This window comes from Anabrus simplex, chromosome 3, assembly GCF_040414725.1.
Source record: "Anabrus simplex isolate iqAnaSimp1 chromosome 3, ASM4041472v1, whole genome shotgun sequence".
Classification (NCBI taxonomy): domain Eukaryota; kingdom Metazoa; phylum Arthropoda; class Insecta; order Orthoptera; family Tettigoniidae; genus Anabrus; species Anabrus simplex.
The window spans coordinates 484,460,840-484,486,516 of record NC_090267.1 but is presented as its reverse complement, the minus strand read 5'-3'; the positions used below and the strand labels follow the sequence as shown (position 1 = coordinate 484,486,516).

At 41.0% G+C, this 25,677-nt stretch overlaps 1 protein-coding gene across 1 annotated transcript in view; it reads right to left on the bottom strand.

Annotated features, from left to right (window-relative positions):
• Positions 1-363: 363 nt before the first annotated feature.
• The window catches only part of LOC136866545 (protein FAM114A2), a 65,296-nt gene continuing 39,982 nt past the window's right edge, over positions 364-25,677 (bottom strand). The window contains exons 7-9 of the mRNA XM_067143613.2: positions 24,518-24,738; positions 20,299-20,428; positions 364-716 (exon numbers count right to left, since the gene is read on the bottom strand). Of these exons, the coding sequence (XP_066999714.2) occupies positions 636-716; positions 20,299-20,428; positions 24,518-24,738 (432 nt within the window). The 3' untranslated portion in view covers positions 364-635. The remainder of the gene's footprint in view (positions 717-20,298; positions 20,429-24,517; positions 24,739-25,677) is intronic.

Sequence of the window (25,677 nt, the reverse complement as noted above, 5' to 3'; positions counted from 1 at the left end):
CCCTAATGTCGTGTTTATATGGAGGTAACAAGATGGACTTGACTTCCATACCATTATTTATCAGTTTTCAATATGTCATATTGTGTATGTTACAGGTTTAGTTTTCTTAGTAGGGGCCCGCCTGTTTCATTAGGTCCTAATGTGATATATGAATTTTAACCTATATAGATGAAGAAGAGAATTAACATATTTCTTGAAACATGTAAAGTACTATAAATTCTAAAATATGAAATGTAAATATATTTTAATACATGCTGTAAATTACTTAAACTCTTAGGACAACGGGACCTTACAAAAAGAAAAACCAGGACTGTCCAGGGAAAATCAGGATGTCTGGGATCCCTAATAATATGCCAGTACCAATTTTTTAAAATGCACACAATGCATTGTGATGTTTATTTACACTTGCAGTGAGGGGGAGACACATTAAAAGATATAATATTGCACATGTCTTTTTAAGATTTCACTTAATAATCTCACAAAATTTTACACATTATCTCACAGGTCTTGAAGGCCTTTCGAGATTCATATTATAAGAAGCCTCTTCATAAAACTGGTAGCTGCTGCCCTAACATACCTCACAGACAAATTATATAAATATTTTATTTATAAATAAATCATCCCTCCTGGCTTTATCATGAAGCAATCAAACCAACTTGAAGTACAGGTACCAAGAGTTGAAAAGCTTCTTGAATGTATGAACTACTATGGGCAGCCTGCAAGAAAAATAAAATCATGCTGTAAATTATTCAGTATCATAAATAGAGTTCTCTCATTTTAGAAGGAAACTTTGTATCACTCTGACATTGACCAACCTCCAGCTCTCTCAACTGCAGCGTGGGAAGCCAGGTGACAGAACATTTGTTGCTTGTGAATTATTGTGTATACTAATTGTGTATTGGTATGCAAACCAAGATCATTGTTTACCATGCTGGTGTCATATCAAAACTGCTTTATGGTTGTGAAATTTGGACCCTCTACCATCAGGACATCAAAAAGCTACAGCGCTTTCATCTGCAAAAACTTAGATCCATCTTGAATATCAAATGGGAGAACCATGTAACCAGCCTTGCAGTTCTCAAAAAAAGCACATGCTTTATGCATTGAGGCTGCCAGCACTGGCCACCATCTTGGATAGACAGGGCACGTCCATCGCATGAGTGAAACCAGGCTTACTCGTGAACTCCTGTATGGTGAACTCTGCTCTGGCACAAGACTCCTCGAGCCCCTTTGAGGTGTTTATTTACACTTGCAGTGAGGGAGACTCACATTAAAAGATATAATATTGCACATGTCTTTTTAAGATATCACTTAATAATCTCACTCAGTCCTGAGATACGCTTGCTGAGAATTGTATACTTTGGTGCCACACTGTTTCTAGATCAGTTATGATGTTTGAAGAGGAATTATGGCGACGCGAAGAGGATAAACGACAAGCTCGGCAGCTCCATCAAGCTCAGCCCTACCCTTCCCTAGCCATTCTATGTGATCTGTGTGGACGTATGTTTCATGCCAAAACTGGGCTACTAAGTCATATGAAACATATTCGCAAAGCATTGAGAGTGTGAAAATGTAAAATGCTGAAGAATATGTTTACTCGGATATGAGTTGCAGCCGACGACAACTTGTGTGTTAAGTATGAAATGAAGTATTCGGTTGAACAGCAAATTTATTTGGTGGAATGTTATGTACAAAAATATGGCTATAGAAGATCAGTTCCTATAGGTGGGCCGGCGTAAGATTGCACATGACAGCTGCGCACAATGTTGGTCACACTGCAATGTGCACACAAAGCGATGTTGCCGCCGAAGCAACAGCTGATTGCACAACATGTGAGTTTTTAAAAACACGGGAGAAATGCTTTTAATGTCATCGCGATGATACACAACACAAATGAAATAGGCTGACAAAAATCGAACTTTCAACACACCGATTAAATTTACAATAAAATATTCAATCACGCAAAATGATACGAGATACATATACTATGACACTTGCGATGTCAGAAAATACGGAAGAAATCGGCCAACAAGAATCTCACTTTAAATACACCAATAAATGTTAGAATAACATACACTGGTCCTAACATAAAAGGTTTCAGGTAAAATCTATATAATTTACGAAAATTCAGAAACCTTATTTTCATACCTGATTCATAGAGGTAGAGGCTCAATACCCTCCAGATTACTGCCATCACTACTGTCGCCTTCGTTGTCACTGTCATCATCGTCTAGGCAGATCATCAGTGAATGTTGTGACATGGCTTTCTTCCACCACAAAATCGCATCCATTCGAGCAATACTCTCCCAGAACAGACCTTCCACTTCAGTAATTGTGAAGGACTTGTTATTAGTGCATACGTAATGTTTTACTTCACCCCATACCGTCCAGTACCAACTCAATGAGGTTGAAGTGACAGTGGTGCAGCAGCAACCTAATAACCTCGTGCCCTTGTTCCTTCGCTACCTCGTCAACAAATTTAGTCATACAAATATGCGCTGGGATATTTCATTACTGCAGCCATTCCACTAACAGTTCTTTATGGGTGCTCGAAGTAGGGTCTTGTCCATTATTAGGGAGTGGTAAGGTGCATTGTCCATAACAATGAGAGAGGGGACTTTGATCTGTAATAATCGTACAAGTGTCTTTGTATTGCATCAGCCCGGAAAGAATTAATTCCTGTTACAGGAGATTAATTTGTTTCTTTACTGGAGTGCTGTGAAACCTACTGAACATATTCTTAGGACTACGTATTAAACATCCCGTCTTTTAAGTCCCTACTATCAGCCCTGTTTCCGCTATTGCTATGTCCCGCAGTCCCTTTTTCCTTCTGTTCTTGGAAGCAAACTCCAGTCTGAATAACAGTACGCTTTCAAAGCCCTAATGTTTGACATATGCGTTCCACAATTTGATCTGCAAGAACAGAGAGACGGCTATACAAGCATACGGAGTTCTCTGCACTAATTCTAATGCCCGACTATTAAGGGCCACTCCGCAACGCAAAGGATTATCACTTCGTGGTTTATGACTATGTTGTCATTTCCGTGTCATCGCACTGCATTCATTAAAATAAAACTTCACAATTATCTCACAAAGAAAACAAAACTTTCATAAACGCGTGAATCACAACTGACAACGTGCTAGCGGCAACAGAAGAAACGGTAACACTTCAATACAGTTAGTTATAGATGGCACCACTATACTACCCATATTGCCAACAACAATCAACTGAAAATAGTTCGTATTTATTTTCTGGCTTGCTTAAACCTTACAATATTTTAAATGCTCATATCTGTGTTAGCAAATAAGAGATATTATAAGCACTATACGGAATTAAATAAGAATTAACATGAATAAAATGCGTAACTCTATCTGGTATAAAAAGTAGTAGATTGGTGATTCTGATTGAGGGTGACGTTCTTCACTTCATTTTTGTAGTGGTGCCAACATGAATTACAACTGTCAAGTGCAACCTTGTGCACATTCCTACAAAGTCTGAAAAATTGTCGTACAACAGGTTCAGTTTGTGATGTACTGAGGAAGGGGAAAAGAGACGTGTTAACTGAAGATAAACTTCAAACAGAAGCAAATCTCACAAATACACTCAACTGTTTGGTGCAAGAAACGAACATATCCAAGGGGTCAGCCAGAAAGTAACCAGACTCCATCATATAAAATAAGGTTTGTGCAGGAACTTTACCAGACAGATTTTGCTGCAAGAATAAGGTTCTGTAAGTGGTTTTGTTAAAGTGCTTATAATTGAAATTTGGATCTACAGCTAATGTTTATATCTGACGAGGCATGATTCCATCTTTCTGGACTTGTAAATTCTCAAAATGTGCAGTTGTGGACAACTGAAGACCCTTATGTTTCACAAGAAGTGCCACTGCACGCCATTAAAATAGGGGTATAGTGTGTGGTGAGCATGCGGCAGATAAGTGGGCCTATATATTTTTTAATGACTGCATGAATTCAGATGTATATGTGAGAACAATTTTGCATACAGTTTTTTTTTACAAAGTGACAGAGAAAGAATAAGATATGGAAATTTTCAACAGGACAGTGCCACAGCCCATGCCACAGATAATTTATGTCCAGTCTTTAATGACTGGATAATTAGTACAGGTTTATGGCCCTCTAGATTTTTTTTTTGCTAGTTGCTTCACGTCGCACCGACACAGATAGGTCTTATGGCTACAATGGGACAGGAAAGGGCTTACGAGTGGGAAGGAAGAAGCTGTGGCCTTAACTGAAGTACAGCCTGGTGTGAAAATGGGGAACCACAGAAAAATATCTTCAGGGCTGCCGACAGTGGGGTTTGAACCCACTATCTCCCGAATACTGAATACTGGCCGCACTTAGCCACTGCAGCTATCGAGTTCGGTACTAAAGAATAACTGAAGGCTGAAATAAGACGCACAATACAGACTATTAGCAAAGCGGAATTGCAGAAAGTCACAAATAATTGGTTTAAATGATTTGAAGCGTCTTACAGTGGAAGGAAGTTATTTTCAACAGTATATGAAATAAATGGTGAGTAATAAACTTGTATACATGTACAGTATTTTTAATAATAATAATAATAATAATAATAATAATAATAATAATAATAATAATAATAATAATAATAATAATAATAATAATAATATAAGCACCGACATGATCAGGTAGCAAAAATCATTCACCTGAAACTTTCTGTAAAATGTGGATTTCTTCAGTCACCAACTGCATATTGGAAATATACACCTCCACCCATTCTCGAAAACTCTTCATATAAACTACTATGGGACCGAGAAGTCATAACCGATGTCACGCTCAGCAACAATAGGCCAGATATTATTCTAATCGATAAATCAAAAAGATCCGCATCCCTTATAGAAATTGCTTGTCCAAATACCTCCAATCTGCAAACAACAATAGCCACAAAGATATCAAAATACACAGAACTGGCAATAGAAATACAACGCCTGTGGAAACTAGAATCAGTCACCACAGTTCCAATAGTAATATCATGTACCGGTGTTATTCCAAAATGCTTGCACAGCTCTCTGGCCGCATTAAACCTGCATCATCACACATACGTAGAACTACAGAAAGCCACCCTCCTGAGCACCTGCCACATTGTGAGAAAGTTCCTAGGAACGACTTTTCCTCTGACTCACGCCAAACAACATGAAGTTCCAGGTCGCAGTTCCAGTAATACTGAAGAACAGATTCCCAAAACGGGGACATAAGAAGTCTGAAGTTGTTTGTATTTATTGTATAAATGTATATGTTGTAATTATTTCTGTTGTAAATATTTGTACATATATGTACCTGTAGTTTCATAATCAAGAGGGTGACTCCTTGCTTAGGCCGAGTCAGCCCATTATGTTACCGGCACAAGCCGAGCCTTCCTAAATTGATACAAATAATAATAATAATAATAATAATAATAATAATAATAATAATAATAATATTTGCTTTACATCCCACTAACTACTTTTACGGTTTTCGGAGACACCATGTGCCGGAATTTAGTCCCAGAGGAGTTCTTTCACATGGCAGTAAATTGGCTGACATGAGGCTGACGTATTTGGGTACTTTCAAATACCACCAGACTGAGCCAGGATCGAAGCTGCCATGTTGAGGTCAGAAGGCCAGCGCCTCAACTGTCTGAACCACTCAGCCCGACAATATTTAAATTCATAGGGTTATTTTATTCTGTAGTTTCTAAGTAATTCTTTCGATTTGCCAGTAATGATGGAACACACTCCCCACGGGAAAGTGCGAGCCGGTTTCCAATGTAATCTAGTTTCCTCGTTTTGTCGCCTGTCTTCCCACGCTACAGTTGGGAGAGCTGCAAGTTGGACAGCAGCAGAATGATCCAAAATTTCCTTGCAAAATGACAACACTATCAATCTACACTTATGAAGTAGGAATCTTAAAGAGGAGAGTTTGGAGATAAACCGATTGTTTTACCTAATGAATGGATTTCATTAAATTTTCAGGTAATGTTGTCTAAACAACATAAAAGGTACTCCCAAAAACCATTTGATGTACCTCTTTAAATACAGAAAAACCATGACAGTCCAAACCTTGCAAATCTGACATTTTAGATAATCCAAACAGAATACATGATAGAGAAAAAGTTTAAATCCTACTTGCAATGTACAGAAAGGATTTAACCAGAGTAGTGTACTTCACTATTTAGCTGAATAGAATCCAAATACAATACAGTACATAGTTTATTAAATTCTAGTACACATAAACCTCGTTAATCTGGATCGAAAATAATAAAAAATGATTTTTACTTGTACAGTATTTCTTTTACGGGGTCAACTCTTCTTCAATGTCTTTTCCGCCAAGGATAGGTAAGGAGAGGAATTGTAAGTAATTCGGCCACGGGCGATCAAAGGTACGGTCCCAGCATTCGCCTGGAATTGAGAATGGGAATCCGTGAAAAACCATTCCCTGGACGACTGATGTGGGATTCGAACCCATGCTCTACTGAATGCAACGCACTACTAATTCACTGATGGTGAATTCGAAAATTAAACTGGCGCTCCATCAGAAGAAACAATGACTCATGGAGAGGCAACAATGCAGCTGGACAAACTGATGGTCTATTTAGAATCCTTGACTGAAACCACACCGGCAGAACTGTTGTTAGTAAAATGCCTTCATGATCGTGCTGCACACAAACGCCATACAAATGTAAAACAGAAAAAACTTGTGAATTATTTTAGTGCATAAAGCAGAGTTGTAAATGTAAGAAAAGTGTTCTTATATTCTTCTGTACAACTGTACAACCTTTGTTAATAGATTATATAACATGTACTCTATTTGGTTTTCAGTTTTCCCGGATTATGTGGATTTTCGATAATCCAGATCAGTTCCGGTCCCACTTAATCCAGATAAACGAGGTTCTTGTGTATACTGCAGCCTAAAATAGAAGTCACACGCTCTAACAGAAGACAAATTTTAAAAGAGAAATAACTAACGCTGTACAGTAATTTTGTATAATTTTTTTTTTTGCTAGTTGCTTTACGTCGCATCGACACAGATAGGTCTTACGGCGACGATGGGACAGGGAAGGGCTAGGAGTGGGAAGGAAGCGGCCGTGGCCTTAATTAAGGTACAGCCCCAGCATTTGGCTGGTGTGAAAATGGGAAACCACGGAAAACCATTTTCAGGGCTGCCGACAGTGGGGTTCGAACCTACTATCTCCCGAATACTGGATACTGGCCGCAATTAAGCGACTGCAGCTATCGAGCTCGGTTTGTATAATATTGTATTCAGTCCTGTACTTACTAGTCACATTTGTTGTATAAAAACATCCTTCCTGTATTTTGTAATGCACTGTTTAACAATGCTGTATTTTGCTCTTAACAACGCAAGTGTTTTAATCTTAAATGGAATATGAAAGAGCTTGATCCACTGAGTGTTCTTAGGCTAAAACGAACTGCGTACTTTAATTAGAACCAAAGATATGATTGCTTCAAAGATACAAAAAGTTGAAAAAATAAGATAATTTGAGGAAGGCGGAAGTTAAGTGATTTATAGTACCTGATGACAAATCTGTGCATGAACACCTTTCAGTTAAAAAAAGAACGAAGGAAATCGACCCGATAGAATGGCTGTACTGACTTACTTTAGTTTTCATCAATTTTTTTAATATATAGATTGCAGAAGAAAGATGAAATTCTATAGAGTAGTCTCAATTATCGAAGCCTTGGCTAAATGATGTTCTATGTTACCTGAACCCAATAAAAAATATTAAAAAATCAAATAATGATCATGTTTCCATCAGTGCCAAACAATTCTATAATTGTTTCCATGGCTTGAATCTAATCGCTCTCTTCTAATCAGTATCAGACTGAACGCGCAACACAATGACTACACTGTTTCGCCACTATCCAATTTTTTGTTTTCTCTTTCCCAAATTCCCCATTTTGTCTCAATTATATGAGTTAATGTGGAACAAGTTTCCTCAGATATGCAAAAAACTGTTTAAATGGACAGTTACTGCATTTTGATTAGAAATTAGACCGGTTACTCATTGCACTAAACGGCACTAAATCCGGTTAATATGAACTCGAGGTGTTTAAAAATATAGTATGTATACATTTACAGTGCACTAAACCTTATAAAAAATTAGATAGTGTTTCCTCTGCTGAACTGTAACCTAAAAAATGAATAAAATGAACACATTTTTCATCTCCAAATCGTCCCCTTAATGCATTATAAAACCATCTTGTATGGTCTTTTGCTATTAGAAAATTCTCTAGTTCCATGCTTGCAATCCTCCATTCACCATTGCATAAGTTTTCACACGCAAGGGAGGGTGATAGGAATATAGTAAAACCTTGTTTATTTCTAAAACAAATGTTAGTAGAAACCTTTTATTTCAGACCAGTTGGTTATTAACCCGCGAAGACCGGTGAATGGGTGTTTTTGACCTGAGAATTATTACCCTATAATTCTGATTTGGTCACCCCTCGTTTCCTGTCGCCTTCAGTACCTTCCTTTCTGACCTTCAAATAAATCCTGAGAAAGTTGACATGTTATAGCTTTGTCATCACCCGAGTTATTAGTGTGTTACTGTCTGGTGGGTCAGGTTTACCCTAGGCGCCAGTTCTCACGCGACTGTTCTTCGATGAGCAAGCAATCCTCGTTCCAGTCCCTTCCTGCTCGGTCAAATCAGTACTTATGTTGATAGGTGTGGTGATGAATTTGAATAAGGAACAAGAACGTTTAGAACGACTTATTGGCAAAGTATTTCAAGAAGATGAAGAGGAGGAAGGAATTGGTGGACAGGCAAATGAAAGTGAAAAAGGCTGTGTGTCAGAAAGTGAGCTGAGCAAAAGATCTGCTGAACAATCATCAGCTTACTTTAGTCGGAACGATGCGTAAGATTTTTTTAAAAAATCCTCGTAGTTTTGTAAAATACAAAAACAAACCACAGGATTGAAGTAAATTTGCATCCAATAATGAAGTGACTCTAGTATCACATGTTCCGAGGAAAGGAAAGACCGTGCTGCTCCTATCAACAATGCACCATGACGCAGCCATTGATGGAGAAATTGGTGACAAACAGAAGCCAGAGTTGAACACATTTTACAACTGCACAAAGTATAGCGTTGATGTTGTTGACGAGCTTTGTGCAACATACAACGTTGAACATGTGAGTAACCGTTGACCACTAACGGTACTTTATGCAATGCTGAATGTAGCTGGCATAAATACTCTCACTGTCTACCAATCAAAGATACCTGATAAGGTAGTTAGGTGAGCTTTTCTCATGCAACTATCTCAGGAAATCGTCCACGAACACATGAAAAGCCGAGTCGTAATTAAGAACTTTATTCGTTCACTGAGGTCGAAGATAGCTGGATACGTAGGCATTGAAACTCTGATGACAGGATCTCCAGCTAAGAAAGCCCAAACAAGATGTGGGTACTGCCCTTCCAATGCTGACAGGTCGACGAAAACTGAGTGCAACAATTGTGGAATAATGATTCGTGGTCAACACACCACTCCCAAGTGTTTCCACTGTGCGGGTATCGCTACCAGCCAGTGTCGTGTACCGACCTCCCACGGACTCGAACCGGCGGACTGCCAGGTGGAAGGCAGCCGGGATTCGCAGCCGAGTCTAGAGCTCAAGGTGTCAGAGGAGATTAATTAGTGTTAGAATAATGATAGTCATCGACATGAGACACCTTGTAGTACTGTATAATAAGTATAATAATTATAGTTAGATTTAATAATTGGAAAGCAGAAGGAAGCCTTCAGCTAAGTATTGGAGAGCAGTTTGCGAAACGCGCTCGCTTACAAAAGTTGTTGACTAAGAGCGGAGACTTGTTGATCACAACAAGGTATTTACTGTGTATCGACAAACAGAGCTAGTATGGCAGCGGGCCGCCGAAGCCGACAAAGAAATAAAGCCCAGTGCAAGGCCATTCAGGGTCAGTACAGATGCACTAGGGAAACAAGGAAAGATGACGATAAAGTAAGACTGTAGTGCCTAGGTAGCAGCACTTACTGTGACAACTATTGAGAATAGCCACTTGAGGGCGCTAGTGACTGGATGATCAGTTTAGCAATGCCCGTAAGACCCAAGGAGGTAGGGATAGAACTTTGAGTTCAGGAGCGGAGATATAACCCCTGGCCAAGATGGCGCGGGGCCTTCTTCCAGCCAGTAGTTCGTACTTGTCAGAACGAGATTCTGTTCGGGCATAGCCCAAGTGCCGCAGGGCAAGATTCAGAGAGACGCGTAGTAGAACAGTAGGCGCGTGAAACAAGCTCGCTCTCACTATAGATCATTACATTCAGACTTGTAAATATACTGTACATAGTAGTTTTAGTGTCCTCAGCAATAAAGGACAGGGAAATAATTTCATCTTTTATTTCGGGAGTTGCGGGACGAGTCATACCTACAATTACCTCCCTACATTCCGCTCGGCAGGACAGGTAATACTTCAACATCCAACGGCCTGGTGACCAACCTACGAGATCATCTCACAGGACAGGTAGGTCACGACAGGCACGTATAAAAATTTGGTGTCAGGTAGTGCAGGGTCCCGAGTTCGATCCTCGAACAGTGCCAACTCACCGAAATAACGTGAGAGAACCGCGACTTCGTAGAAGATTGTCCGTAAGAGAACCGCGACTTCGCAGAAGATTTCCGTGTGAGAAAATCGCGACTTCGCAGAAGATTGTCCGAACCGCGCTACCGCGTAGTTTCGTTCGTGTGCCGCGCATCGCAGAAGAGGAGCATCACTACCGCAGCCTACTAAGCCAGCCCAGCAGAGGGGTAGCAGTCCAGTAGCAGACAACGCCATCCGGTGGAGCCGCAGCACTACAGCCGACTACTCATCCAGCCCAGCAGTGAAGCAGCATTGCAGATTAAGGTAAGCTGAATATTTATTTCAAATGGCACGACAGAATAGTTCAGTACCAGCAGACCGAGGCACTGAGATGCTCGAGGACGAGGTGGAATCAGTAAGTATGAGTGGGCCTTTTGTTACAGTAGTAGAAGGACATCGCCTCATTGGACGAGAGTTTGATGGCAGTCAACCAGATAGACTGCATGAGTTCATAGCTAACGTAGATGCTGCTGTTCGTATGATTAAGGATGAGGATCAAGAGTTGTTTTTCAAGTACATTTTAACTAAGGTTACGGGCAGAGCCCGAGATAAATTATTGTACAGACGTGATATACATAATTGGGAGAAAGCCAAGCGGGCATTAACAGAATATTATGGCCAGCAAGGCACGTTAGATTTGTACATTTGTCAAATGTTCCAAACAGCGCAGGACCCGCGAGAATCAGTAGCACTTTGGGCACACAAAATAGAAACATTGTCAGCTTCTTTTAGAGAGGCAATACTTGAGGATGAATTAGAGGAGGATCGTGACGCGCAGTTGAAAATAACGAGAAAAATATGTGTTGCTAGTTTCATACAAGGATTAGCCAACCCTAGAATACAAGCTAGAGTACAGTCAGAAAAGGGCATCACTTTTGAGAGGGCCGTTGCACTTGCACAGCAGGAAGAAACCGTAATATTGTCAAAGAAGGCACGAGAGGGCCTACAACACAAACGTAGCTCAGGGTTTAGCAAGCGCAAACCAGAACAGGAGCGCAGTGCAGCACCAAAGTGGCATACTAAGCCAACACATGCTAGTGTTAGGGTGGTCTGTTACAATTGTAGCAAGGAAGGCCACATAGCAAAGAACTGTAAGAACACAGGAACGCAGGGGGCTCACACCACACAGACCGCTAGTTCCAATACAGCTACAGGGGGCACCATCAGTAAATTAAAATGCCGCTATTGTGGGAAGACAGGGCACATTGAACGTGACTGTAGAAAGAAACAGAGGGACAAGGAAACAGAGGTACGAGAAACAGTGCGCATAGTACGCACACAACCAAACGCAGTGACAGGTGAAAACAGAACTTGTTATCGTTGCGGCCAAATAGGGCACATACAGGTGAATTGTCGACAAGGTGTACGCACACAAGGTGCACACACTCCGGTGATGCGAACGGATAGCCGTAGATGCTATTCGTGTGGCCAACAGGGCCACATTCAGAGAAACTGTCGAAAAGCCCAAGGCGAGTCCACAGGCAACGGGGCCATGAAAGGCCAAACTCAGAGTGATCGCATAAGGGGCAAGGCCGTAAGATACCGAGCCCAATGCGAACATTGTGATAGGTGGTCACATCGAACCCAAGACTGTTGGTTCAAAACGAAGGGCGGCAGTACGCAAGCCACGAAAGCCTCCGCGGCTCAGGCGGCAAACTAGAACGGGCCCGTAGCAAGGGGACAGTTACGGAGGCCCGCACACCAGAAGGTCCCAAGAATTCTGACATAGAAGGCACGGTGCTGATCCAGGTCGCAAACCAAGGAAGACCGTTGAGATTTTTGATAGATACTGGGTCCGATGTCAGCCTAGTAAAGAGGCAATCGGTACCCAAGGAATGCCTGATTGATGGGAGCAAATCAATTGAATTAGCAGGTGTAAGTAAGGGAATAATTTACACCCAGGGTACTGTACGTTTTGCCATTGGAAACACAAGTCACACATTTCATGTGGTAGGGAGTGACTTCCAATTAACACAGGATGGTATAGTTGGGCGAGACCTCCTGACAGATAGCGTGATTGACTATAGGGAAGGTCATGTCACCATAAGAGGGCGACAATACCCTATGGGGGCACGAGAGACGAAGGTGATCCGTCTCGAACCAAGGACCCAGAAGGTCGTTGTTATAGAAGTAGATCGGAATCTACCCTTAGGAATTATTGAGAAGGAAGAGGTGATACCAGGGGTGTACCTCGCAGGGTGCCTAACCAAATCAGAGCGCCACGAAGCAGTGGTTAGCATGATGAATACCACTGAAAAGGCAGTGACTTTACACAGTCCACGAGTGCACATACAGGAGGTAGATAAGACCTGCCTAGCACAAGTGCAAAAGGTAGAGCAGAACAGTAGAGTGGCAAACGGAGAACCGGCCACCCAGAAGCCCCGATCACAGCGGGTGATTGACTGTTTGCGAGTTGATCACCTCACGCAGGTAGATAAGGAAGGGATATATGCCATCTGTGCTGAGTACAATGATATCTTCCATCTTGAGGGAGACAAACTAACTCACACTGATGTACTACAGCATGAGATCCCTACACCCCAAGATCAACCTCCAATTAATGTACGACCGTATAGACTTCCCGAAGCACAGAAAGGGGAAATACAAGCTCAGATAGATAAGATGCTGAATGATGAAATTATCACACCTAGCACATCAGCCTGGAATGCGCCATTACTTTTAATTCCCAAGAAGTTAGACGCCTCAGGGAAACAAAAATGGAGGGTCGTGATCGACTTTCGAAAATTGAACGAGATAACGATAGGAACCAGTTATCCCCTGCCATTAATTTCAGAACTGTTAGACGCCCTGGGCAAGGCGAGATATTTTTCGACCTTAGATCTCGCGAGTGGCTATCACCAGGTGTTGTTGAAGCCTGAAGACAAGCCAAAGACAGCATTCTCTGCGCTAGGACGCAAGTACGAATTCAGGAAAATGCCCATGGGTTTGAAAGACGCGCCAGCCACGTTTACGAGGCTGATGAACAATGTGCTTACAGGGCTAACGGGTATAAAATGTCTGTGTTACCTGGATGACGTCATTGTGTACGGGAGTTCAATCCAGGAGCACAATGCGAAGCTAAGAGATGTATTTCAAAGGCTGAGAGAGAACACGCTGAAACTCCAGCCAGATAAGTGTGAATTCTTAAGAACCGAAGTAGCATTCCTAGGGCATGTAATCACTGACGAAGGTGTCTTACCAGACCCACGTAAAGTACAGGCCGTTAAGGACTTTCCGAGGCCGACCACTAGCCGCCAGATCAAGCAGTTCTGCGGACTGAGTGGGTACTATAGGAAGTTCATACCTAACTACAGCAAAATCGCGAAACCGCTGTATCAGTTAGTGAAGAAGGACGTTCCCTTTGTATGGGGAGACGATCAGGAACAAGCGTTCCAGACACTAAAGCAAAAGCTAATTGAGGAACCTATATTGCAGTATCCGGACTTCGAAAAACCATTCGTTGTTACCACTGATGCGAGCAACGAAGCGGTTGGGGCAGTATTGTCACAAGGACCTATCGGAAAAGACCTTCCAATTGCCTATGCAAGTAGAACGCTTAATAAAGCAGAAATGAATTATAGCGTAACTGAGAAAGAATTGTTGGCAATAGTGTGGGCAGTAAAGTATTTCAGACCATATTTGTTTGGTAGAAAATTCACTGTTGTGACAGACCATAAGCCGTTGAAGTGGGTCTTCAACGTGCAAGATCCGTCTTCACGCCTGCTAAAGTTCAGGCTGAAGCTAGCGGAATACGACTTCGACGTCGTATATAAGCAGGACAAACAGAACTGCAATGCAGATGCCCTGAGTAGGAATCCCACTGAACCCAAGTGCCAAGCGCGAGTAGTTAACTCGGCTCAGCACAGGTCTCACTCAGAGACAACGGTAGAAACTCAGGCCTCAGACGAGAATAGGGAGGAGGTACTGTCTTCAAAACCCGAGGACGCTACGGCAGAGGGAATTGAAGCGGACGGTAGCGAGGTTTCCGAGGACGCTAACGCAGAGGAGATTTCGACCGAAGGTAGCTTATCTGAGGAAGAGAACGAATTAGGCGAAGCTGAAAAGCTAGCCATTTTGAAAGAATGTCATGATTCTTTGGTGGGAGGCCACCAAGGAATAGCGCGCACGTACGCCAGGGTACGTGAACGAATTCAGTGGAAGGGCATGAAAGGGGACATTGAGCGCTATGTACGCACATGTCCCTCCTGCCAAAAGAATAAAGGGACCAGACCAGACGTCAGGGCTCCCATGAGAATCACGGATACCCCGAACACAGTCTTTGAGAAGATATCCCTAGACGTAGTTGGACCTCTTCCGTTGACAGAGGCAGGAAACAGGTACATACTGACATGCCAAGATCAGCTGTCAAAGTACCTAGTAGCGAGTGCCATGCCTAATCAGGAGGCAGAAACCGTGGCATGGACGCTAATCAATAACGTAATAAGTATCTACGGGATACCAGAGCAGATTCTCACTGACCAGGGTAGTAATTTCATGAGTGATGTGTTTAAGACGCTGTGTAAAACGCTGCGCATTCGGAAAACACACACTACGGCCTTTAGGCCGCAGTCGAACGGTAGCATAGAAAGATCCCATAAGGTGCTCACGGAGTACCTAAGGCATTATGTCTGCTCAGGGGAGCAGAATGACTGGGACAAGTATTTGCCTACAGCTAGCTTTGTGTATAATACCACAAAGAGCACAAGTACAGGGTTCACACCCTACGAATTAATTTTTGGAAGGAAGGCAAATATCCCAGGTGTGCTGCAAAAGCCACCTGAAATGAATTACAATGAACACCAGAACGTGGTGGAGGAACTGACGGCACAGCTTAGGCGAAATCACGAGGCCGCCAGAAAGACTTTAATAGAGCGAAAGGAATTAGAGAAAGAACACTACGACAAAAAGCAAAATGAGGTCACCTTTCAGGTAGGTGATAAGGTTCTTTTGCGCAATGACGCATTGCGAAGAGGAAAATCCAGAAAGCTAAGCCCACCATTCGAAGGTCCGTACGAAATAGTAGATGTTTCAGGGGTGAATTGCACCCTACAGATGAACAAGAAAGGAAAACGGGTTAAAGTACATAAGAACCGTTTGAAATTGTACTTGTAGAAACGAGAACTGGGAAGCAAATGGTAACACACATCCTGTCTTTACCTTGCAGGTAGACAGCAGATATGGCGCGAATGCTAGGATTGTTGTCCATCGTAGTAGCAGTGATAGTCGTGACGTCACATTGCTACAGAATAGCCGGAGAAGTACTGGATGTCAAGGTGACACCATATGAGAGTACTCCAGGGGCATACTTCGACAATCAGGGTGAGATACAGTTATACCATACGGAATGGACACTAGTTACCTATGTAAACCTGAATAAATTAAGTGATGTATTTTCAAATATCAAGAGACACATACACTGGACTCAATTAATATGTACACAGTTAGAAAGAAGTACTAACCTAACATGTCAACAGGATGTTAAAATGCTAAGTGCACAATTAGATAGAATTAAGGAATCGAGGGAATTAATTACGAGGATTACCAAACCAATAGGGGAAACGGATAACACTAGGCGAAAACGAGGCCTAATTAACGCAGTAGGTTCCATAGCAAAGGCGTTATTTGGAACATTAAGTCAAGATGATGCCGATAAATATGAGTCAAAAATTAGTGAGTTAGAGCAGGAACAGCTTTCAATTATGAAAATTGCAAAAGACCAGATGATAGTAGTAAAATCAACATTGCAATCTATGAACAGCACCATTTACGATGTCACAGCCAATGAGCAGAAATTAACTCAAAACATTGCAGAAATTAGATCTTATCTTGCCAATAGCACGCTTCAGATTACAGAAGCACTTAAGGAAGTAGAACTAGAAAACTCAGTGAATAGGCATTTAATTGAGATTGAAGGCCTTCTCATACAACTGTATGAGCATTACAGTGTTGTATTATCAGGTATAATGAATGCTCACGTAGGAGTCATTCAGGTGCAAATAATTTCACCAGATGATATTATTAAAGGTTATAAGAAAGCTCAGGGAGATTTCCCTAAAGGATTGTCCTTGCCATTTGATTTAAAATCAGCTTACGGCTACTTGATTTACAAGGTAGCCACAGTGGAAGTGTTCGCTAACAAAAATTATCTAGTGTACGTCATCAAGACACCCCTTACAGATAGGGTAACTTATACATTGTATCACATGATTCCATTCCCCACATATATGAAGAGTAATCCACACCATTTTGTTTATATTCAAGAGACCAAGGACTATATCCTTATGGACAAGGAGAAACAAACTTATGTTCAATTAGACAAGGATCAGGTAAATCAATGTAAGGTAGTAACACCCAGTTGGAAACTATGTCGTGTTAAATTCCCTATTAATACTGTGTACACTCAAAAGAGTTGCGCGATCCAGTTAATTATTGGAGTTAGTCAAATCCCAGATAATTGTGATAAAAGAGTGCTTCCCGTTCAACAGCTCATGTGGATACCTATCAGAGCTAACAGATATATATACGTATCCCCAGAAGAAGTTAAAGTAACATGTATGTGTAAGGATACCACCAGTGATATCAGGTTAACAGGCACTGGTATTCTTGTTTTAAGTGCAGGTTGCACAGTATATGGGCCACATAGTAAAATACAAGGTGTAGGTGAAGTGAACACTACACAAAGTAAAGACTTTGTACCAGAAGTCACACTTGATTATGACTGTTGTGAACAAATAGGTAGTGAAATCAAGTTAGAACAGATACCCGAAATGAATAAGTTGTCCTTAAATAATTTGCTAAATCACATTAACGATTTACAATGGGCTACCCATAAGACACAAGAAGTGGAAGATATGGTGAGACAAAAAGAAGAAGAACTGCAAAGACAAATGGTCTATCAACATATTAATGTGTACAGATATATCGTGTGGATAGTTGTTGGTATCATAAGTTTAATTTTAATTTGTTACTGTTGTAATTGTTGCTGTCCGAAACTAGGGTTTCCAGCAAAGAGATGGTTTGATGATGCACGGGCTCATTGCCCTAATATATGTATAAAACAAACGGTAATCACGAAGGGAGATAAGGTTAAGACTTCAGATGAGGATTTAACTATATTCCAACGTCCCAGGCGGATCCGGGGACGCCCGGAGATGTCTGCGGAGATCATGGAATTACACTCCAGGCCTGCTGGGGGACGCCCTAGTACGCCTGTGAGATCTACAGAAGCAATAGAAATGGATGCAAGTGATAATCAGAGTAGAGAACAACCTTCCCCTTCACCACAGGGTCGCCGATCCTTACGTACCGGCAACATCAGAGTATAAATAGTGTAGGACAGAAATGGACGCAACGTATGGTTGCATCCATTTCTTCCCTAAGGGGGGAGATGTCGTGTACCGACCTCCCACGGACTCGAACCGGCGGACTGCCAGGTGGAAGGCAGCCGGGATTCGCAGCCGAGTCTAGAGCTCAAGGTGTCAGAGGAGATTAATTAGTGTTAGAATAATGATAGTCATCGACATGAGACACCTTGTAGTACTGTATAATAAGTATAATAATTATAGTTAGATTTAATAATTGGAAAGCAGAAGGAAGCCTTCAGCTAAGTATTGGAGAGCAGTTTGCGAAACGCGCTCGCTTACAAAAGTTGTTGACTAAGAGCGGAGACTTGTTGATCACAACAAGGTATTTACTGTGTATCGACAAACAGAGCTAGTATGGCAGCGGACCGCCGAAGCCGACAAAGAAATAAAGCCCAGTGCAAGGCCATTCAGGGTCAGTACAGATGCACTAGGGAAACAAGGAAAGATGACAAAGTAAGACTGTAGTGCCTAGGTAGCAGCACTTACTGTGACAACTATTGAGAATAGCCACTTGAGGGCGCTAGTGACTGGATGATCAGTTTAGCAATGCCCGTAAGACCCAAGGAGGTAGGGATAGAACTTTGAGTTCAGGAGCGGAGATATAACCCCTGGCCAAGATGGCGCGGGGCCTTCTTCCAGCCAGTAGTTCGTACTTGTCAGAACGAGATTCTGTTCGGGCATAGCCCAAGTGCCGCAGGGCAAGATTCAGAGAGACGCGTAGTAGAACAGTAGGCGCGTGAAACAAGCTCGCTCTCACTATAGATCATTACATTCAGACTTGTAAATATACTGTACATAGTAGTTTTAGTGTCCTCAGCAATAAAGGACAGGGAAATAATTTCATCTTTTATTTCGGGAGTTGCGGGACGAGTCATACCTACAATTACCTCCCTACATTCCGCTCGGCAGGACAGGTAATACTTCAACATCCAACGGCCTGGTGACCAACCTACGAGATCATCTCACAGGACAGGTAGGTCACGACACCAGTGAGAATAAAAGGGCACATTTTGGACAGCCATGAATTCTTGAGGAATACTGCTAACGATCTGTGAGTGATTGGAAACGTTTACTGAGACTTGTGCTATACATTAATGTGAATATTTCTTTGAATTGTTGATCCTAAGTGACTGAAATTTAAGATAAATACTTTCCTATCGATATTAAGGCCTATTTTACTATTCATGAAATTATTGTAATTATTTTGCACATTATATTGAACATATTTTTTTTTAAATCACATTAAATGATTTAGAATAGTTTATTACAACAGTCTAGGTGCAAATTCATTTCGTACACAGTGCATGTTGGCTAAAAATAGATTATTAAAATCCGGGTCAAATACACCCATACGCCAGTCTTCTCGCTTTATTTTTGCATGCCGGTCCTCAAGGGTTGAACATTATTTTTCTGGTCACACATTTAGACAATGAATTGGAGGTTATATACGACCATGTGCGACTGCAACAGAATTACTTAGGCCGCCATTTTGAATTGAACAAAACTTCGACCTACCAAGACCAATTAGAGTGATCGAGTCGAAACTGGAAGATGTGATTTTCAACATTCACGCCAATTCTGCACGCTTGAAGATGTGGATGCCAGTTGACTTGCTGACAGACTTTAATTTTGTTTTCATTAGTAAGGAATTTCATGACTTTTTCCATATCCATAATTAGGCTATCACAAGACCAATATGTACCACACTGGTCAACTTCACACGATTATGTTCCAAATGTAGGCTATCACGTGACAAATATTCGCTACCCTTCACTGTACAACTAAACACGAAATACATTTCTTACTTCTGAATGGAACGCAAAATACAAGCACAAACAGGCTCATTGTGTTATTCTGCAGTTTCACTGCTAAACAGCAAGCAAAACTGAGCATTTCTTAGGCTAACGGCTTGCTCCTCGAGGTGCAATTTATCCTGTGAAGTTCAAGAATTCAAGGCCTTTTCCCGTTGTCACGCAACTGCGGCAAGGGCTCTTACTCGAGGTGGAAATCACAATCCTTCCACAAGGGATGACAAATAACATTTTCAGGGCTAGGAAAAATGTGATCATACTAAGCAGTAACAGCGAAAATTCGTGACGTTATAAGTGAGGTATTTTTATATAGATTTAATACAATGAGAATCGGGACATCGAATTTACGACGTGCTAAGCAGGAAAACGTGTTAATGAGGAACGCACTAATGAGGTTTCAGTGTATTTCCAATAATGATTATAGAATCTACTTAGGCAATTACAAGAATTGTAAATCAGATATTAGATATCAGATACTATAAAAAATGTACTCGCCTCCAAGAAGATGTTTGTTATAAGAGATGTAACAGTCTCAGGATCAACTGAGTTCTCAGGAGAAGCATTCAAACATTCAGAAAACCTTGTAGCAGCAGTACTGATTAGAGAACACAGGACAGTCGTCATACTAGAAATGGCAAGGAAAAAAAAAATTCAGTCAAGTTCAAGTAAAATATAGTTCTTAAAACAAAAACTAAAAAAAAAAAGTAACATATCAGATGGCTTTTATTTAAATAATAAATTCATTACACATAAGAAAGATGAATGTTAAAAAAATTTGAGAGAACAATTCAATATTCCTCGCTGCTTCTTCTCCGGAATCTGGTGCATGGGTCGAAGCATTGCCTTCACCTTCTCTTGGTCTCCATCTTTCCAATGAGTGTTTCTGTATCACTGTGGCTTTACATTTGGGAGCAGCAGTCTCCGGGCCCCACCACCAATGCTCAGCTTGTGATGCCTACATTGATCGACATGGATTCCATGTGAGAGAGAGAGTGTGAGTGTGTGCGTGTGTGCACACGCGTCATTTCGCTACAAACTTGGCAAAACTTCCACGGAGACATACCACGTGATGAGATGTGAGTTTATGACTATGATATTCAAACAAAGGTGCAGTCATTACAGTTGGTGGGCAAAGGGACCCATCGTCCTAAAAAAAAAAAAAAGAGCACGCAGCATGAGTTCGGTCAAAGATCAAGGTGGTGATGGTTGTGTTTTTTTACTGCAAAAGGCATTGACCGTCAGCAATTCATACCACATGGTCAGATGGTATACAAGAAAGTCTACGCATGAATTGTAGCACGCTTGTGGGATACTGTGCGCAGGAAGAAGTCTGAATTGTGGGAAAACCAGGCTTGGATGTAGCATCATGACAATGTGCTGGCTCACATGTCGCTCCTTGTCTGCAGTTATCTAGCAAAAGTCACACTCCCATTGCGCCCCATCCACAGTATTCTCCAGACTTGGCCCAGCAGACTTTCTTTTCCTGTTTCCCAAACTTAAAACCACGTTGAAAGGACGTTGTTTCCAAACCATGGAGGAGATTCAGCACAATAAGACAAGAGACCTCCGCCGCCGTCCCAAAAAGTGCATTCCAGGAGGCTTTCCAAAAATGGAAAAACTGATGGGAACAGTATATTGCCAGTGGGAGGGACTACTTTGAGGGAGGCAGTGCTTAAAAAGTTGTACAATAAGCGATAAAGATGTTTTAGCAAAAGTTTGGTTTCTTTTTTTAACATCCCTTGTAGATAATTAACATCCACAAGTGATAAGTAGACGTATCTGAATTTTCTATCTTTGTGCCTGCAAGCACCTTAATGCACGTTACTGTGAGCAAAGAATAGGTAGAAGTGGACTAACTGCTTGGTCTCAACACTCTCCTGATTAAAACCCACTGGAAACTCTTACATGTTCAAACTGTGACTGTCATTCTGTACCCACCACACCAGGCATTTTTGAGCATGTTTAGAACTCAGTGAGAAGACAATCAGAGGCCTGTATTCAGGCAGGAGGTGGGCACTATGAACATTTCCAGTGGACACTGAAGAATATTCAGTGCATCGTTCACGACACTTGTTAACAAATGTAATGTGTTGGAGTGCATTACAAATAAAGTCTGATGAGCCTGTGATTACAGCAGAACGTCCGTTAAATACCGTTTAACCGGAATGACCGGAAATTAATTTTGGTTCAATTACAGAAACTAATTAAAGAAACATAATTGTTATGTTATTCTGATGTTCTCCTAATGAAACAGTGGCATGATATAGCGGCTAGCAAACAATGGGCGGAGGGGGGGAGAAGAAGAAAAGAAAATAGAAGACTTTTTCAGAAAAAAATAGTAGGGCTTACTGTATATTTACAAGACATGCACTATCGAACATAGTTTTGGTTTGTAAATATAGTTGGGTAGTTCGGATTTCGAGTAATAAATACTTTTTTCAACAATGCTCAATATATGTAGCATATTGTCTTCATTTACTTTCATCTAAACCTTCAAAAAACTATTCTTACCCTCTAAAAATGATATTTCGATCATTAGCCAAAATTTTGATTATAAAAAAAAAAAAAAAAAACTTCCCCCATCTTGTTTCGGTTAACAGCTCCGTAGTTGATTAGCACTCTCAGCTGCCATTCTTGGAGGCCTGGATTTTATTTCCAGTACTCCAAAAAATGTAAGACCAGGAGGGATAGTATGTGGTTTAATAAGGTACAAGCAGCATTGTAGGTGTGCCTGGAAAGAGATGCACCACCTGGAGGTGAGGACACAAATTTAATCATATTCTTCTCTACAGTTGACAAATCCAATCCTGAAGTTTTGCTCACAGGTTTTGCTACACCTTGTATCAGTGCTGGTACGCAACTGTATGCAGTACCGGCACCTTTATTTTCTCAGGTTTTAAAAAACAGAACTGTGATTTATTGACAGAGAAATTTACTATCAATATTCCAGCAGATGGTATTGTGTTCACAAAATGAATTTTTAGTTTTATTTCTCGCAAGTTGGTAATCATGTTTACACATTTCATAGGTTGCTAACACAGGCAGAAAAATGAAGTTGTTCACTTTCCGATTGTTTTCAATGTCAGACTAACAATTCTATGTCCACGTTGCAATATTCAGATGTTCACGTGAAGTCTGAATAAATCAAATGTAAGTAGTAATAATCGTATGGTCTCAGCTACCGTGTGCAGACATTTCAATCTGACGCCACCCGGATGTCTGCTCATCAATTTCGACGTTCTTTATAGGCCTATAGATGGCAGACCGAATAAACCTAAACTCTCTTGAGCGTCTATGGCTGAGATTTAATGAATTTTGTCAGGTAAACACCAAATGTGTCACCAGAGATCTTTTACATACCGACATTGTACGACATGGAGTGTCGAATGGACTTTTTTCCACCCTTCAAAAAACCGACTGCCTCTGCCGGGTGTGAACCCACTATCTTGGGATGCGGAGGCCGACCCTCTACCACTGATCCACAGAGGCAGCTCAAAATGTAAGTTAAATCAGTGCAATCATTACTCAAAATGAGTAGTAACTTTATGTCAATGAGCAATATATATATATATAATTTTTCAAATTTTCGTTTTACAGTTTGCTTTACATCGCAGTGACTTATCTCCTGAATGCAAACTGGTAGCTACGTGACGCAAACCGCGCAGCCTTGTTTGGTATGAGTAAAGTAAGGAAAGCTGAAGTAGAAACTGTCAAATCTACTCCAAACTGTTCGACACTTTGATAAAGAAAATTTAAAAAAGCTCTCAGAGAAAAAGGAGTGGATGGTGGCGACGAGAGTTTATCGGAGTTGATGTTCGAAGTAACAGCACCTACATGGTGACTACTGACACCTTTTCTCTCAGAAAAAAGCACTGTCTTGTAAATGCTACTGGGATATTCCATAACATTCATATTTTTATGCACCTATTCATTTTTTCATTTATCCATGTCAATGAAATTAGAGATCAAAACAGATGAATAAAAGATTTTCTCATTCATACCCAACACTTAAAGCACATATAATCAATTGTGTTCATGCCGCACAGTACCTTGACATAAAACATTTAACATCCTTACAATGAATATTGAATTTTCATGACCGCATTGTAATCGAAATAGACTTTCAACCTATTACGTTGTGTTACGTACAAGTAATACATGTTGAAGAGATGTTAAGTACAGAACAACAATGGCCAACTGTACACCGGTGGGATCTGAACCCACAACCTCCCGATTTCGCGTCTGTTGCTCTACCAATTGTTCTGTACTTAACGTCTCTTCAACACGTACGTAACACAACCTAATAGGTTGAAAGTCGATTCTGATTACAATGCGGTTGTGAAAATTCAATATGCAGTGACTTGGCCCACAACGGGCGACTTGCACACACTCAACAGTGTGATCACAGAAGCTTAAAAATCCTTTCCAAAAGAATGAAGATAACCTAGGCCACATAGCTCACTTGGTAGAACAACAGATGCGTAATCGGAAGGTTGTGGGTTCGGATCGCACTGCTGTCCATTTGGTCATTGTTGTTCTGTACTTAACATCTCTTCAACACTTATTACATGTATGTAATAGGTTGAAAGTCAATTTCGATCCTTACACTTATTTCACGGTACTAAGGAAATATAATGATAACGGACACAACCAGCATGTCAAACTACATGGATATACCAGTGGACATTCAGAGATATAAATTATTATAACTTACTCAAGCAAAATTTTTGCTTCACTAGATGGATTCCTCTCCTCTAAAACCAAAAGTAGTTCAGCTACTTTATGAAACTGTTCAACAGACTCTGCTGTAAGTCTAGCCATGGTCGCCATGGCATTCTGATGAACCTGACGTACAGTCAAAATTTCAGTATCTTCTGGCAGCGACTCAAAATTGGTACGGCAAGTCTTCAACCATTGTTCTGTTTCATCCCAGGTCTGAAACAGAAGACGAAGGTTATCTTAAACTCACTAAAACATTAACACATTCACCTGCTGCTTAGTCACTACCTGCACTGAGTAATACAAAGTTCTGGAGCATAATAAAAGTGTTGATTTCTAGACCGGAATAACAGGGTCATCAGCATGAGTCTCTATGCATGTGGCATATTCTTTTCTTGTGGTTAAACATCACACTAACACGTCAAAGGCTTTCGACAATGAAACGATGGGAAAGTGCTAGGATTGGGAAGGTAGCAACTGTGGCCTTAATTGAGTTACAGTGAAAAGAGGAAACCATGGAAAAATATCTTCAGGGCTTCCGACGGTGGGATTTGAACCCACCATCTCTCCCAAATGCAAGCTCACAGTTACACAATCCTATACTACACGAGAAAAGCATGGGGAAAAAATGTTCCTATCAAAAAAAGAAAGCTCCCTGTGTGTATCCATTTCCCGATACAAACAACTGTTCACCACTGGGATGCTGGCAAATGGGAGCCAAAAATGGTGTTTTTCATGCATAACTAAAAGATATGGGGAGAACCACACTACAAAACACATCTGTTAAAACAGACGACATGAAATCCAACCCAACAACACTGTAATGGCGGAAATCAGCCTGCCAGTCTCCAAGTCCATGCATTTCAAGTGTTCCAGACGTTTTCAGATTTACAGCCAATTTTGATAGACTATAAAGATATAGCGAGAGAGAGTGGGTTCCAGGAGACAAAGATATAGCAAGGGAGGATGTGTTCCACGAAACACAAGAAGGAATTTCTGTCGGGGAACCAACAATATGTCCACGATTCGGGCATAAAGAATAGGTAGTGAAGTACGGAATATGAACTGTTTTGAAAAACACTCATTTTCAGTAATGACAATAAGAGCTTTAAAATTTAACCTAATGAAATTACGTGATCATAATTTTCAGTGGGT